At 40.5% G+C, this 16,431-nt stretch overlaps 2 protein-coding genes across 4 annotated transcripts; one reads left to right on the top strand and one right to left on the bottom strand.

The window, feature by feature from the left end:
- The first annotated feature begins 4,285 nt into the window (after positions 1 to 4,285).
- Positions 4,286 to 7,455, top strand: LOC133930905 (protein cornichon homolog 1-like). 3 transcript variants are annotated; one of them, XR_009911817.1, is made up of 5 exons: positions 4,286 to 4,541; positions 5,052 to 5,233; positions 6,869 to 6,991; positions 7,087 to 7,174; positions 7,271 to 7,455. XR_009911817.1 is itself a non-coding variant. In XM_062377680.1 (5 exons), exons 1-4 carry the CDS (start codon positions 4,476 to 4,478, stop codon positions 7,121 to 7,123), a joined length of 408 nt encoding a protein of 135 aa, XP_062233664.1. In that variant the 5' UTR covers positions 4,286 to 4,475; the 3' UTR covers positions 7,124 to 7,141; positions 7,271 to 7,455. The 3 variants fall into 3 exon arrangements, 2 of the variants coding, with proteins under 2 accessions (XP_062233664.1, XP_062233663.1); XM_062377680.1 differs by having other exon boundaries at positions 7,087 to 7,141; XM_062377679.1 differs by having other exon boundaries at positions 4,287 to 4,541; positions 7,087 to 7,455.
- A 1,943-nt stretch (positions 7,456 to 9,398) lies between these two features.
- LOC133930904 (enolase 1) lies at positions 9,399 to 14,213 on the bottom strand. The gene is made up of 17 exons (XM_062377678.1): positions 14,058 to 14,213; positions 13,855 to 13,918; positions 12,592 to 12,656; positions 12,164 to 12,211; positions 11,983 to 12,069; positions 11,814 to 11,894; positions 11,629 to 11,730; positions 11,472 to 11,552; positions 11,314 to 11,388; positions 11,046 to 11,108; positions 10,864 to 10,944; positions 10,548 to 10,742; positions 10,414 to 10,464; positions 10,233 to 10,321; positions 10,087 to 10,138; positions 9,953 to 10,009; positions 9,399 to 9,804 (listed from the first exon to the last, which is right to left on the bottom strand). Exons 1-17 carry the CDS (start codon positions 14,124 to 14,126, stop codon positions 9,724 to 9,726), a joined length of 1,341 nt encoding a protein of 446 aa, XP_062233662.1. The 5' UTR covers positions 14,127 to 14,213; the 3' UTR covers positions 9,399 to 9,723.
- Between the last annotated feature and the right edge of the window lie 2,218 nt (positions 14,214 to 16,431).

Genomic DNA, 16,431 nt, shown 5'->3' with positions numbered 1-16,431 from the left:
ACTCGGTTCCCCGAAGGTCTCACCGAAGTGCTCGGGGCTGCACGTGGCAGCCCCCGAGGACTCGGTTCCCCGAAGGTTCGCGCAAGATCGTCCGACGACCCGAAGGGTCCCATCGTCGGGGTGTCAGCCAGTCAAAGGCCCAATGCCGCATTTAATAGGCACGCGCGGCCTGACATCCTGACATCCTGACATTCTCAGCTGCCCACGCCCTAGTGTCAGACCTTGCCATGCTCTGGCAGGGGGGCGTGGGACCATTAAATGCACGGGTCCCGTCCCGTTTCACCCGGGTGCCTCGGGATAACGTTGCCAAAATCGAAGCGCTCTGCCTGCCACCCTGCCCCGGCAGAAGAACAAGACAGGGTGGGCGCACCGGGCACCTCTGTGGCTGCCCGGTGGGCCCTCTTAATAGCGCCGGAGGACATCTACAGTGACGGATGGTCGGATGCACGCCGCATTTTTCCACTGCCTCTGTCATTTCGCCAAGACGGAATGATGACGCCTTTCTCCGTGGCGCCTTGGCACTCGCGCCCCCTCTTTCCCATTCAGGATAAGTCGAGGTCGGCGCGCCTATAAAAGGAAAGGATGGAGAACACATAAAGACAGACCCCGAAGCTCTCGATAGACAATCCGGAGGCTCTCTGAAGACAGACCGAAAACACCGCGAAGAAAACCCCCGACAACCCTCAAGAAGACCCCGAAGCTCAGATCAAAAGACGAAAAACATCACAAACAAGCTCGAGCCAAGCTAGAACACGAGAGTCTCAAGCTCTCTGTAGACAGCTCACCCCTGTAACCAGATACATCCTTGAAGAATTCCCTTCAAGGAAAGGTATAGCCCTCACACAGGAGTAGGGTGTTACGCCTCCGTGCGGTCCGAACCTGTCTAAACCCCGGTGCACCTATCTTTCTTGCACTAGGACGATCATCTCCCACCACCAACCACTGCATTTATTTCCGCTCCCATCTATTTCCCAGACAAGCTCGTTCAGGATCATCCCTCTGGCCGAATCTTTAAAAAGGGGTCTCTCGGGATCCCTGCGACAGGAGTTCATCCTCCGACAGATCCTCTATCCAGTGATACAGTACTGCTACAGTGTTAGAGATAGGGGATGCTGTAATAATATTTTGAGGATGAAAATTTGAGGTAGCTGTTGGAGATGGTCTGAAGGCCTGGAGCGCCACTGCGCAGCGCCTGGAGCGTGCGTGCGTGCGCATGAAACTCGGATGCTCGGGCATGCCTTTGTCACCGGTGGCGGACCTAGGATTTATTGGTTAGGTATTCCCTGTTATAAAAAGATTTAATGCAAAAGGACGGCAATAGCGTAAATTAGAGTATATATTGTGGCATTGTGCACACTAATACATATGAAGTAATTTAGATAAATAACAAAACATTCATGAAAAGTTTCAATTTAATCCACCGATCCTTCATGGATTTCAAGCATTTTGTGATGTCACTATCCTGCACACGTCGTAGTCTCTCGAGCTGGCTTTCTCCATGGTTGATAAAGGCTAAGGAAAAAGATAAATGGCTGGGAATAGTTTCATATCCAGGGTTGTATCTTAAGGTGGTAAGAAATCAAGCTTGCAATTTCTCCATCACCAAGCAAATGAACAACTAGTAGAGAATATAGATGTTACTCCATCTATACAGAAATAATAGACGCAATTTTTTTAGAAAAAACAAATTTTGTGTACTTTGACTAATATTTAATAAAATTATAAGAATATATAGTATATAAAAATTATACAACTAGGTTCACAATTCAAAATAAATTCACACTATATAGGTTTTGTAGCTATAAATGATATATTTCATGCGAAAGTCTTAGTCAAAATTTAACCTCGAAAATCGTACCCAAAAGAAATGGGTCTACTATTTCTTAACGGATGGAGTACTTTCTTAGACACCAGTGGCTAGTGCCCTCAGCTATTGGCCGCCACTGCGCCGCACGTTGCTCTTGCTCATGCGCCTGAACCGCTCACATGTTGCGATGCTCGCGCTCTCTTTCCCGCGATCTCACCTACATCTCAACGCTTCTCATCCAAATTGTCCCTCGACCACTTGCGGCCAGTGTAAGGGTGGCAATGGATCGGGGTCAGTTGGAACAAGAATGCACTCAACTCGAAACTCGAGATATCAAACCTAGCCTGACCCCAAAATTCTTGTCGGGTGCAAAACCACTCCCGGCTCCAGCGGGGGCTCGAAACCCGATGGTGCTATGGGCCTCCAGCCACAAGCGAGGAGGAACTGAGGAGGGGAGGCGTTGCACAAGAGCCGCATAAGGGAGGGGGAGGAGTGGTCGCCTCGGACTTGACCCGAGTCGGGGCCCCAACCTGATGACCCTATGGGGCAATTTTTACACTCGAATCCGTCATATCGCGTCTGAAACCCACGGTGTCTTGATCTGACCTGATCCACTGCCATACTTACTAGTGGCATCCACGCCTCACTTCCGTCACTATTGTCGGTCATCTTGTTACCCCGAGTATCCATCTAAGCCCGGGAAACATCACCAACGATCCCAAATATTCTGTCCCTGAAGCCCTCGACGACGAGCTGTGACTATAACTACTTTAGCTTTTCGACGGATGTAATGTAGAAAACGTTGTCTAATACTCCCTCTGTTCAGATTTAGTGACGTTTTAGCATTTGGCTCTAGGATTAAGAAGCAGGTTCAAATGACTAGTGGTAGAGCTTAGACCGAAATTCAGAGAGGCTGATGAATCTAAATGGGTTTCAACTCGGCCATAGAGGACCGAATCGAAGAAAGATTAGAGATTAGATCTAAAATATAAAATACAGAAAATATAATACAAAATACAAAAAATTTATTAGGTCAGAAGAGCCACGGTCCACCCTGCCCACAATAATAGTCCGCCCCTATAAATGATCATATTAGCACATTTAACAAGGAGTAGCTGCTTATTAGGACAAAGCATGCATACATGCACATTAAATACGTCGTCCATCCAGTGGGCATGAACACACACATACCTGTTCAGCTCCTTCTTACACGCTCAAACGCAATTTTAACCGGGTGCCAAACTGCTTTTTAATCTTGGCGCTAAAATACTTCGCTATATATAGCTTGTGGTAGCGGTAACAAAGTAGGCGAAGAAGAGAAGGAGTGCTTTCCCCACCACTGGGGTCAACTTGGCCGTCGCTGGGGTCAATTTGATCGTGGCCGGGCATAATTTAGAGTGTTTGACAGAGCTTTCAGAGCGGTTTTCCGGCTGGAATCAGGGTGAGCTCTGCCAAACAGCAGATTTCAGCTTTTAGCTCCCTGAGTAGAATTTGTGGGAGTAATTCTCTGAAATAAACTAAAAATTGGGAGCTGAAAAAAGTAGCTTCCCCTGATTCACTTCCCGTAGAGAATCACTTCCTCTATATATTTTATTTTAGAGAATCACTAAAGAATCACTTTCAGCCACAAAATCACTTCATCCAGAGAATTACTCCTCATAAAAAATTTAAATCAGATAAAGCTATACCAAACGGACCCTTAGATGATGATGCTCTCAATTGCAGACACGTGAGCATTACTAGCGTAGGAGAGCAAGTAACGTGGTGTTGTTTTGTTAGCATCACCGTAGGGTTTTGAAAATCTCTATTTCACTGTAGCACTTATTATTGGTAGAGATATTTATGATAGATAAACGCATAACGAGAAATGTTATAAAAAATCACCACAATACTATAGAATATCATATATTCTTGAACAATATTAGAAATATAAAACGACATATATTTTCGAATTCGACGAGTAATAACCAGGTGTTGATGGTCTCCTCGCCTCCCCAAATAAATATGCCAATACTTTAATAAAGAAGGTATGTCAAGGCTTCATTAAAGAAGGATACATAACACAAAAAACACAACTAAAGAAATATAATTTCACCTTTTTTTAATCACCATATACTGCTTATCTCTACTATATAAAATATAAGTTGATTTTCGTGTTACCTCATCTAAAATTCAAATAATTTATCTATTTTTATTATCTACTCTCATCCTTCAACTTTTCTATCTTATTACGAGCTATTGATATAAGATCCGTTTTATAAAAAATAAAAAATTAGAAAATAAATTAACGAATAATCTTTTTTCATCATGTCTAAAATCAAAATGCGACATTGCCAACTACTTTATAACTTATATAATATTTGTGTTTTTTTTGAAACGTTCTGTAAATTTACACTTGTCAGTCACGTCCCATCGGTGCAGCTCCCTGCTCTCCAGTCCTCGCAAACCACGCATCTCACTGACTTGGCTCGCCTCCTCTCCACTCCTCGCAGACAAAGCCACGCGTTCCAGCTCCCGACACCTAAAAGGCAAAAAAAAAAAAAAAAAAAAACATTCCCGACCACCTCGCCGCCGGCCGCAGCGGCGCCACGGTGTTCGGCTAGGGTTCCGGCGACAGCTCCCCGAGGCCCTAGAGACTTACACAGCTGCGCCAGGTCGTCAGGGAGAGATGGTGTTTGTGTGGCTCACCGCGTTCTTCCTCGTCGTCGCGCTCATCGTGCTCGTCATCTACCAGGTCAGCGCCGCCCCCGCGCACCCGCCCGAGACCGGGGCCGGGTCCCCAGCCTCGCCTGGTCCTCGATGCGATGCTGCCCTGCTCGATTACACGCGGAATTTAGGAAGGAGAAGGTTGCGGTTTTCCATGCCATTTCACTCGAATTTTCCTGTAGCTCGGGGTTCAGGGCGATTCGATAGTTCAAAGAACTGTCGGTTTTGAGGCGTCTAATTGGCTAGTGGAGAAGGACCAAAGGTGTTGGTTACGATGTCGCGTTCTAGTGCTGCTATCGGTTAGTGGTGAATGTGCCATATCCGTGTTGAGTCTCGAGATCTCCGATATATGTTTATGGTTTTGGGTCGGTTACATTGTTAATTTGTGCACCTTCGATGGGAATTTACTCCGTCTCACACTCGATACACTTTGAAGCCTTACAGTTGTAGATAGCTTGATGGTCATTCATCCTTACTCATCGTTAGTTTTTGGGTGGTTTTTCCTAGCCTAAAACTGTTCCTGCATCTCTCTTTGCAGCTGATGTGCCTGGCAGATCTGGAGTTTGATTATATCAACCCGTTTGATTCATCATCTCGAATAAATAAAGTGGTTATGCCAGAATTTGTATTGCAAGCACTTCTAAGCGTGTTGTTCCTTTTATCTGGGCATTGGGCGATGTTCTCGCTTTCTGTCCCAATGGTGTACTACAATTATACACTGTAAGTGCCTCTTGCCTTGTATCTACCTTTTAAAACAGCTGATGTGATCCTGTAGGCTTTTACTAACGTGAAATCATGGGGTTGGTATCTCGTTGATTAAACACTGCTGCTAAATTATCAACCTAACATGGGCAGAGCAAACAGACAACTGAAAGTTGGAAAATGTAATGTCCTGGCTATGTCGCATACTGAGAACCAAAAGAATACGTGGAAATGGGTGCTCTGAATGATTTAACTATTTTTGTACTGTTGGATCACATTTTTTGCCTCTAACTCGATACTTGGTACTTTTCACATGACATACTGAAGATGATTTCATGATTCAGGGTATATGACAGTTTTTTTCTTAATATTTTGCTAACCCAGAATCCCATATGCTAATGATATATGCTTGCTAACTAGCTCGGATTGAGACATAACTTTTTAATATCTTATCAGCACTAATAAGAGAACATGCACATTTCAATATGTGTATTATTCATAGGTTCATGCTTTTACATAGTTGATAAATTCTTCACTTCTGTTTATGTGCTTGCCACCTGTTTTTTCAATTAAAGTTTCATTGACTGTGCTTAGTGAGTGATCTTATGACTGTCAAATATGTGCCTACCTTGTTTTGGTTGAACAGACGAGGTGGTAATGCTGGCACTTCTATATGTGTTATTTTTTTGATAGGAACGTCTAAAACGTATTTAATGAATAACCTATAAATATCGCACAATTGGATGGAGTCACAGACATCTGCAAAACCACCATGTTCTGTAGGCCTGCAGAAAGCACAAATTGTATCCTAACTAAAAATATAATACCTCATCTCAAAAGAAAAGAATACTACTCTGCAGCCAACCTACGATCACAATGTATGCCTGTCTCAACTTTCGCTGTCTATACTCATATATGTAATGTGACTGTGGTTGTTTCCAGAATGTAATTATGCAGCTAATTTCTAAATTTATTCAACCAAATCACCATATGATTAATGCCGAATATAGATAGAGTCATAGCGATCAATATGTCACAGCTGTGCACATGCTGATATTAGTGAATGTCAGAATTACAGCAAGAAACAGCTGTCACAGAACATGGAACTTTGTAGGAGTTATAATTTTGCCAGTTCTCCCGTTAGAACTGCAGTCAAAACATTCCTTGTCTTTTTGGTTGTCTTCATTTTTAAGAAAGAAACAAGAGTGACAGACATGAGCTAAGGTTTCCATAATTGATGCCATTCTGTGTCTGTTGCTGGTGGTACAAGCTAAACCTTATTAGTTGGCAACATAACTTGCAACTGGTTGGATACCTTTCTTTTTTTGGCTGCTTTAGGTTATACCTTACCTTGGTAGACTTTTCAAGCTTTTGAAGATTCCTTTTCATTTCCCCAAGTCACAAAAAAAAAACAGCGACAGAAAGAGAACACTATGTCAGTGATTATGAACTTTTGCTATTGTTGCTGTAATTTCTCCTTGAAAATGATTGCTGGTATATGGTCACTAAGGCACCCGGTTATTGAATGAACATTTTCTGGTTGCTCAGGCTGTAACCATCCGTTGGATATTAAACTACTCGAAGCATGCAATGATCTAGTTTGATTCGAGTACTGGTCGTGAATAAGTTTATACGTTTTGATGGCCTCTGCAGGTACCAGCGTCGGCAACATCTGGTAGATGTAACAGAGATATTTAATCAGCTTGGTCGGGAGAAGAAGCGCCGTTTTTTTAAGATAATTAGTCTCATTGTTCTCCTATTCTTGTCCTTGTTCTGGTAAAGGAATAATGGATACCTTGATTATTTGTTAGTTACTGCAACTCTACAACTAGAGAATGGGAAAATAATTTTACTTGCTTGTTTGTCTTCAGGATGATCTGGAGTGTATTATCGGAGGAGGACGAGTAGACTGACAAAATCCCAATGGTAGCTCATTCTGGTCTTGCAGTCAGTAGCTTGGTAACACCACATAAAGAGTCATCATGGCAGGCTGAACATCACATCATATTTCATATTACTGATTTTTGTATCTGCTGGTCGAATACTCGAATGTAGGTCATCTGGATCAGCAAGGGGAAAAAAAGCAACCTGCCCGGCTGCCCCCAACAGTAAGATTTGCCTGGCAAGCTGTTTGTTGTTTCGAAATAGTGAAGCTCCTATTGTAGCGTGCACCATGTAAGATTTGTTGAATTGAATTGTAAATCAATTCTCACGGGGCAAAATAAATAGTTCCACAGAAATGTGCACGAGTTTGAGTTGTCTTGCACATTGGGATTCCCGCCGGCGTGTAACGGCCCATGGCCGCCGGCGATTCGTCGCGGGGACGTGAGCGTGCCTACAGCGGCGGTGCCGTGCGTTGCGCGCGCGCGCGAGAGAGAGAGCCAATTGGTACTTTTCTTTTTATATCTGAATCACACACGATACAGAGAGGGGATTATATTCCTCCCACTCACGCACACTGCCCTCCGGGCTCCACTGACGCTTGAAACTAACAAATTGTTATTATTGAGTTGAGTGCATCAATTAATTTATCTAAAAGTCTAAGCTGATAAAAAAAATAGATAATTCATTTATACTTTAACACTTCTTCTCACTTGAAAATAGGAGTTAGCTATAATTTTTTATTTAATTGCACTCATTATGATTCAAACGTAAGAATGTATCAATTAATTCATCTAAAAGTCTAAACTAATAGAAAAAATAAATAATTTATTTATATTTTAACAGTTATGTTTATGTCTTGAGGGGTTCATTTTTACTTTTGCCGGGTTATTCCTCTGATTCTTTTTGTTCTCATGATGTTCACCCCCAGTCGTAACTTAGAAGTGCATTTGTTGGCACCCCGGGCTTCCAGTGCATTTGCTGGTTCTAGATGCGGCACATCGCCCGTGTCTCGTGAATAAATATCTTGTTGATTTGGAAACTTTACTATATAAAACACAAATGGTTCATACGTCACCTATTCCTCATACTTCACTTCTATCTAATAATTTTTTTAAAATTTAAATAATTTACTCACTTTGTATATTTCTCTAGCCTTTCTATCTCTTACCGGCTACAGATATAAGACTTTTTTTTCTAATAAAAATAAATTAAGAAATTAAGAGAAAAATTAGCAGATGACCTCCTTCTCATTTTTAGGATTTCATTTAAAATTAAACTACGATGTATTCATTTGATGACGCTCCCACGACATATACATATTTTTTATATCTTGAGTTTATGATTGATGTTATCGTATTTAATGTTTATATTTTCGTTACAATGTATGATTACTTAGCTAGTATCTTATTGTTATGACTACAACCTAGGACCTAGCGCTATTTTTTTTACTTGATTATTTCCATATATTAATAATGTGTTCGTAGTATAAATAAGTAATTTATTGATGCATACGAGGATAATTAATATAAGATGAGTTAAAAATTATAGGTTAGACTAAAAAATATAAGGGTAATTTATTATTTCTCCCGTGTAATGTAATATTTGTACATTTTTATATAAAAAATTATGTGATATCGAGAATATAGTGAGGAGCAGAGACGTAGAACGTCTTCTTATCTCCGTCACCCATATAAGTTAGTGAGGATTAAAATTTTTCATACTCATTCTCTAATAGGGGAACTCCCTGTAGGTTACGGGAAACAAAGTCTCATTGTCATCCAGCTATTAAATTCATGCTCGCCATCTAATTGTGGTTGCCCAACTGGCAGAGACATCGTGGTGGAGAAATGCGAGGATGGTAGGACCAAACCGTAAAGGCGAGCGGTGGCCGATTGGCGGCGCGATGATCCCACCTTGATGGAGGCACCATGTACTGAGCTATATACACCAACTAATTCATCAAAAAACTTAAACTGATGAAAAAATATAAATAATTCACTTATACTTTAATACCCCACTCAATTAGATGCTCCCTCAGATCTCAGACTTGAAAATAAGAGTCAGCTACAATTTTTTTTAATTGCGCTCGCTAAGACTCGAGCTCGAGAATAATAACATATTGAGCTACATCACCAATCAATTCCTCCAAAAACCTAAACCGACAAAAAAAAATGTGAATAATTCACTTAGACTTCAACATTGCGCTCCACTTTGAATTCTGAGCATCAATGTGCGGGAAATTGAACCGGGAAATGGATTAGTAGATTTCCAATAAGTTCAAATACGGCAAACACACAGCTTGATCTCACAACGCTACTTTGTTTGGGTAACAGCCGTACCGTACACACCAGAATTCGGTTTGGACATTACCACGAGTGCAGCTCGTCACTCGTCAGAATTCAGAAAAAGAAACGGAAGACTTATTTTTCTTTCCTTTCGGTGCGCGCGACAAAATCACCAGTACCAACTGTCCAGCCATTGGCGAAATGGCAGCATAAACTACTTTTATTGTGCTCGCATAGGCTCGTATCAAAACGCAATAATAAACTAGTAGGTAGTAGCATCACCAGACGTACGGCCATCCTCCTCTTGCTCCAGGCTTTACGCACGCACGCAGGCAGGGTTTAGTATGGCTCCACTGGTGCCCTGAACTTTGCTCCGGCGTAAACCGCTGCGTCACCGAGCTCTTCTTCGATCCTGAGCAGCTGCAATCACAAGCAAAGCAACGGCAGTGACTAGAGTCAGAACACAGCTTACAGTCACCCAACCTAGTTTGGAAATGCTTCACAGGATTTCAGTAATAAAAGGAATTTCAAGAAGCCTATGTATCGCCAAGATGTGCAGAGTGCTTACCTGGTTGTACTTGGCGAGACGCTCAGACCGGCAGGGAGCTCCCGTCTTGATTTGACCCTGTAGCAAAGACATGGGAAATGGTGTTACAACTGAAGGCATTCAGAAGCATAGTAATAATTAGCAGAGAGCAGTACCGTAGCCAGACCAACTGAGAGGTCAGCGATGAAGGTATCCTCTGTCTCACCACTGAACAAAGAGAAGAAAATATAGTTGTTAACTGAAAAAAGATCAGATCGGAAACTTGATGATACAAAAGCTAACAAATCACTAAAATGCCAACCTCCTGTGGCTTGCCATAACTCCCCATCCGGCACGCTTGGACATTCTAACAGCCTCAATACTCTCGGTCACCGAGCCTATTTGATTCACCTGTCACCATATAGTGACGGTATTAACCGCTTATAATACAGATAATAAATACCTTGGAAAAGATCGGTAATTTCAAATATCAATGATTCTACCTTCAAGAGAAGAGCATTGCAGGTGTTCTCACTAATTGCCTTAGCAACTCTCTGCACAAGTCAAGCAAGTAATGTTAGAGCTCATAAGATACACATTCAATTAGTTAAAAACTGACGATTAGCTTGCTACTCACAGTGGGATTAGTAACAAGAAGATCATCTCCTACAATCTGCACTTGCTGTCCAATCTCGTCAGTCAGTTTAGCATAAGTGGTCCAGTCATCCTGATCAAATGGATCTTCGATTGATACAATAGGGTACTCAGAAACAAAGGACTTGTACACATCTTTCAGGCTGTCACCTGAAATTTTGTGTGAACCGTCGTTGTTCTGGTGAAGAAAGTTAATATACGTTAATATTATATAAAAACTCATTTGTTATTGTAAGCATCTATAATCACATAAGAATAGTGAAAAGCAGATAAAAACGAAAAAAAGTTGCAAATCTTACCTCCTCCTTGAAATTAAGATCATAAGTCCTATCCTTCTCACTATAAAATTCAGAAGCAGCAACATCCATTCCAATGACCACCTGCCATAGATAAGTAGAATCAATGATAGACAAAGGTCGAATTATGAGCTATATAGAGAAGAAAAGGAACTTTCTCGGAAATAGAGAAGAGAAGTAAATACTTTGCCCGTGTAGCCAGCCTTTTCTATAGCAGACTTCAACAGTTCAAGGCCCTCTTTGTTTTCCTGCATAATTATTTATTATAGCAATCTTATATCAGCAGTTGGGTTGTTGGATAAATGGATGCTGAAGGTTAATTTTGTGTTTACCATGGATTAAACATCCAATTATCATAAAACCTCACCAAGTTTCTAAAAATTTATTACATAATTAACAACTATGTGCTTGCCTATGAGGCTATGACAGCTGCAGAAGAACATATGGCATTACCTGAATGTTAGGTGCAAAGCCACCTTCATCCCCAACATTTGTGGCATCTTGACCATACTTCTTCTTGATTATGCTCTGCATATAGAAGCATTAGCATTCTGACTTCATATTCCTAGGATTCAAACTTCATATACATTCATAATGCATTAGTTTTTCACCTTCAGGTGGTGGTACACCTCAACTCCCATCTTCATGGCCTCCTTGAACGAGGAGGCACCAGTTGGGAGGATCATGAACTCCTGTACAACAGTTATGTGAGCAGAGAATATAGCTGAAGCATGTACTGAGAAATTCACATTTCGCAAGCAATATTACCTGCATGGCAAGTTTGTTTCCAGCATGTGATCCTCCATTTATCACATTAAAAGCAGGAACAGGCAGCACGAGAGTCTTGTTTCCAGCAAGATTTGCAATATGCTGCAAATAAATGATATGTCAATACGCCCTCTACAATTTCAACATATAACAATAACAAATGATGGTGGTGATGTTTAACAAACCTGATAAAGAGGAATCTTCTTGACCATAGCTCCAGCTTTGCACACAGCAAGCGACACCGCAAGAATAGCATTTGCTCCAAGCTTTTGTTGATTCAACACCACATAAAGGGAAATCAATACGAATAGTTAAAGATGCAAACTTAGGAAACAAATATTAATTGCATAATACCTTTTGTTTGCACCAGCCCCATTCGTTGGAGGTTCCATCAAGCTGTTGGACCATGAAATTATCGATGTCAACCTGCTCGGTAGGATCCTGAAACATGATGCACCGTTAAGCAATCTATCTTGTATTTGGGGTAGGTACCCAATCAGATCAACGAAATTATCTGACTTGAGAACTGAGATACCTTTCCAATAATTGCTGGTCCAATAATGCTATTTACATTGTTCACAGCCTAGCAAAAGACGATACGATTCATTAGTCCATTGGAAGAGAGAAGAACTACTGTCGAAAGCATATAATGTTTGCAATTGCTACTAAGAGAGAAAACCTTTGCAATTGCTGATACAGGCAACCAGGAAAACAAATTTAAGCTGCAAAATACCTAACAACTCTTTTATTCCAACTGAAGTTCAGTTCATCTTCTACTGTGCAAGATGAAACTGTTTACTTCAAATAACTTTCATGAATTAATTTTATGGCAAATACAAAGTGGATACACATGATGATTTCTATAAAATTATCTTGCTTAAACCAGCACCATGGAATGTCCTAGCATTGAATTTGGGTTATTAGAGCTAAATGATAATAGATTAAATTGGCTGGTGAACTAACCTTAAGAACACCTTTGCCAAGATAATCAGATCCTCCATCCCTCAACTCCAAGGCCTCATATATTCCTGAAGTCAATTTTACAAACATAAAAATGTGAATATTCTGCATGTAGATGTGAAAGAAGGCACGAGGAATTTGAGTCAACAACAAGAGGCGCTCTCTTTTAAAAATAGGCTGGCTATAGCTAAAACGAAACATTGCAAAAAAAATCTGTTTCCCCCCGGAACTACAGTAGGTGAGGCCCCTACTGTTGTATTTATTAGTGTATATAAAAAGGTAAAAGCATTACATATATACAAAGGGAAACAGAAGAAAACAGGGAGAGGTGAAAGAAAGTCCTAGAGCAAAAATAGAGTAAAGAATCTAGCCAGACTAACATGCCAAAATAGGACATCAAACATGGCTCAACGTTTTTGATAAAATAGGACATTCAAAACTAACATATCTAGCATCTCAAATCTTTTGTCTTTTGTGTTGCTAACATGCCGAAATGGTCAAACATGGCGCGCTACCATACATCAATCTGTTTCATGATTCTTAAAACAAAGAGTTATCCAGCCAAGGCCTCAAGGGCTTCACTACATTCTTTCTGTATTATTGGGAAACAACATCATACTTAACACTTATACTAGGTAATTACACTAAGGTCTTCAGAGGAGCATAACCGAAGTGCTTCAGAAATAAATAAATAATAATAAACCACAAAAACTGAAAAACGTTGTAGTACTGTTACGATATCTGCAGCAAGTTAAAAAAGTCAATTCACAGATCCACAGCGTAAGCATATTTCAGATCAGTTCACATGTCATGAATTCCAGGCCTTTTCGGAACATATATACTTTTTGTTTTTTTTAAAAAAAGCATAAACACAGAATTTTCACGGGAAATATTTAAAAATTTACAGTTACTGTTGTCTTTTACCAGTCCATTCTTACATGTCAGCATCTCCTACAGGCACATATCAATCAGTGCGGGGCTGCAAACCAACTGCCACTTATACCAACCAAATGTAATTGTGCAACATTCGGATATGCGCGCCTCCTAGCCCCCAACCGAACTGATTTCCAAGTTGTTTGCAAATTAGCCACAACGCAGGACTGACCGAAGCAATCGATCAATCAAGGCAGTGTTCACGCCGCACAACAACAGTAATTTTTTCGCCACAGGATCCCCCCGATAAGCCCAGATCAAGCGACACAAGCTTCGCAGAGAAACGGAGCAATTCAAAATCTCGTGGTTCCGCAGGGCGGAAGAGGCACGTACCAGTGGAGGCGCCGCTCGGCACGGCTCCCCTCGCGAAGCTGCCGTCGCTCAGGCCCACGTCCACCTGCGCACAGCCACACAGCACAATGAGCCCGGATTCGGACGAAAAGACTACAGCGACAAGCCGAATCGAAACAGAACCAAATCGGCTCAAATTGGAGAGCCTTTTCCCGGCCCCCTTGATTAATAGTTCTGCTACGCACCTCGACGGTGGGGTTGCCGCGGCTGTCGAAGATCTGCCGCGCCTTCACGGACGTGATCGTCACCGCCATCTCCCTGCCGCCGCGCTAGCTATCTCCTTCGTTATCTCGCTCGCTCTCTGTTCGTGTTTGTGTCGCGGACACGAATTGAGGCGGCCGGCTGGCTATTTGTAGGATGCAGTGGAGGGATGGGCTAGATTTTTCCACGTGATCGGTGGGACCCGCTCGTCAGTGTCTGGATGTGGCTGAGCCTGTGTAACTCCGTTTTAATTTGCTTGGAGGAGGGCACAGCCGCCGCGCCTGTGTACGGCGGCGAGGATGGCTAGGCGCCAAAGGCATATGCGAATATTCCGTTTCGTGCTCCCTCGTCCAAGCACAACTATGAAAAGAAATGCAACTCTGCTCTCTGCATGCTCTTGTAAATGTATGGGCTATCTTAATTATTTATTATTTATCTATCTGTTAATTTTTTATATATTTTATTTATCCTTGTAATACGAATTTTAACGTAAATAAACGGTTTGATAAGACACACGCGAATGGTTTGGTAGAATTTTCGTGTTTGTGCTGCGATGGCCTAGTTCAAATTTAGGAACTATCCCTATAGGAAAAATATTAAGGAGCCATCCGATAATCATCTAGTCTAATCGTGCTTAAAAGTGTGGCTCTGTGATGATAGCGTTGACAGCAGAATTATGGTTTCAAGAAATTTTACTTTCCTTGTAATATCAATATATATATATATATATATATATATATATATATATAGAGGACACCTATTCTATACTCTTAAGAGTATGTACTCCCACATGCAATATACCACCTAAACAAACACTTTATACTCTTTTATCATTTTTAGTATATTCTAATACTAATTCTAAGATACTCCAATATGAGTTGTAAGAAAAAAAATTCAATATTAGTCTTTCATTTTTGCTATATACTCCTTTTTATACATAAAAGAAGTATATAAGCAAATTATGATAAAAATCATGGAATTTTATAAAAATTTTCGTGGGATTTGTATTGTAGTATCTTATAATTACTAATGAAGTATATTTAAAGTGATAAAGAAGTATAACACACGTGTAAAAGTGGTATATAAGAGGTGGGAGTACATACACCTAGAAATACATACTAGTTTTCCTATATATATATATATATATGGGGTACCATCTCGATGCAAATCATCAGTGGTGGAACCAGGGGGCTCATTAGGGAGACTCAAGCCCGCATCAATTTTTAGGCTCCGAAAAGAAAAAAAAAGGGAAAAAAAAGAGAAAGAAGAAAAAGTACTTCGTGCTCTGGTCCCAACAGAGCAAATCATATGTATCGTGTTCGATCTTTGGTGGCCTAAAAAAAAGTTCGATTCTTTGTGAGTGTTTAATTAAACTACCAGATAATAATACAAGATCTGGACGAGCTTTCAGTGTTTGAGAGGTCAAAAGCACATGTTAGGTAGGCACGGGAAAGGAGGCGAAGTGGCATTTGGCCTCGTCACCATCCATCTATCGCGCGGAAAAAGTACTATAGTTCCAAAGGAAAAAGTCTGATCCAGCGGGAAAAAGCAAGATGTTTTTGATCTTTCTCGTCTGCACGAAGACACAAACACCTCTGTTTTTTGTCTAGAAAACGCACACTTGGCACCGTCGACGACTTGATGAGAAAAACAAGATGCCAACGTATATACGATCATTCATGACTCTTAAAGCAAATGTACGCAGCTATTTTGCGCATTCTACCGACAAAAAACGATACTTCAAATAATGTGCATGCTACATTGGATGCTCACCTCAACACGACCGATCAAGTCCTTCCTTTAGAATCTATTACATATACTAAGGGCTAAGAATTAGAGCAATTTTAAAGATCAGATTACTGTAGCTACGGTTCATATGAATCCCGCATGCGTGTATATATATATATATATATATATATATATATATATATATATATATATATATATATATATATATATATATGTATACGTGTACATATGTATCTGTACATATATATATATATATACATATTTTTTTGAAATTTTAGAAAAAAGCAAAAGGAATAAAAGTTATATTGAAAAATTGGCTGAAATAATCTAAAATGCACAGGAAAATATCTAAAACTCAAAAAATATGAAACAAATTAAGTTAGGTTTGTATTACTGTTATCTACATATTAAAATTATATGCATGCATGAAAATATCACTAATAAATGAATATGTTAAATATTAATAAATTCATAAATAATATTAAGATGTCTAAAAATGGTGATCCAATTCTTTTAAATTTTTTTGTCATTCTCTATGTAACAAAATACGCATGGCAAGGCGCGCCAATCCGCCTAGTTCGTTTTTTTCTATCCCCTTTGGCCCCATAA

Source organism: Phragmites australis, chromosome 10, assembly GCF_958298935.1.
Source record: "Phragmites australis chromosome 10, lpPhrAust1.1, whole genome shotgun sequence".
Lineage (NCBI taxonomy): Eukaryota > Viridiplantae > Streptophyta > Magnoliopsida > Poales > Poaceae > Phragmites > Phragmites australis.
This window is presented reverse-complemented; position numbering and strand designations above follow the sequence as displayed.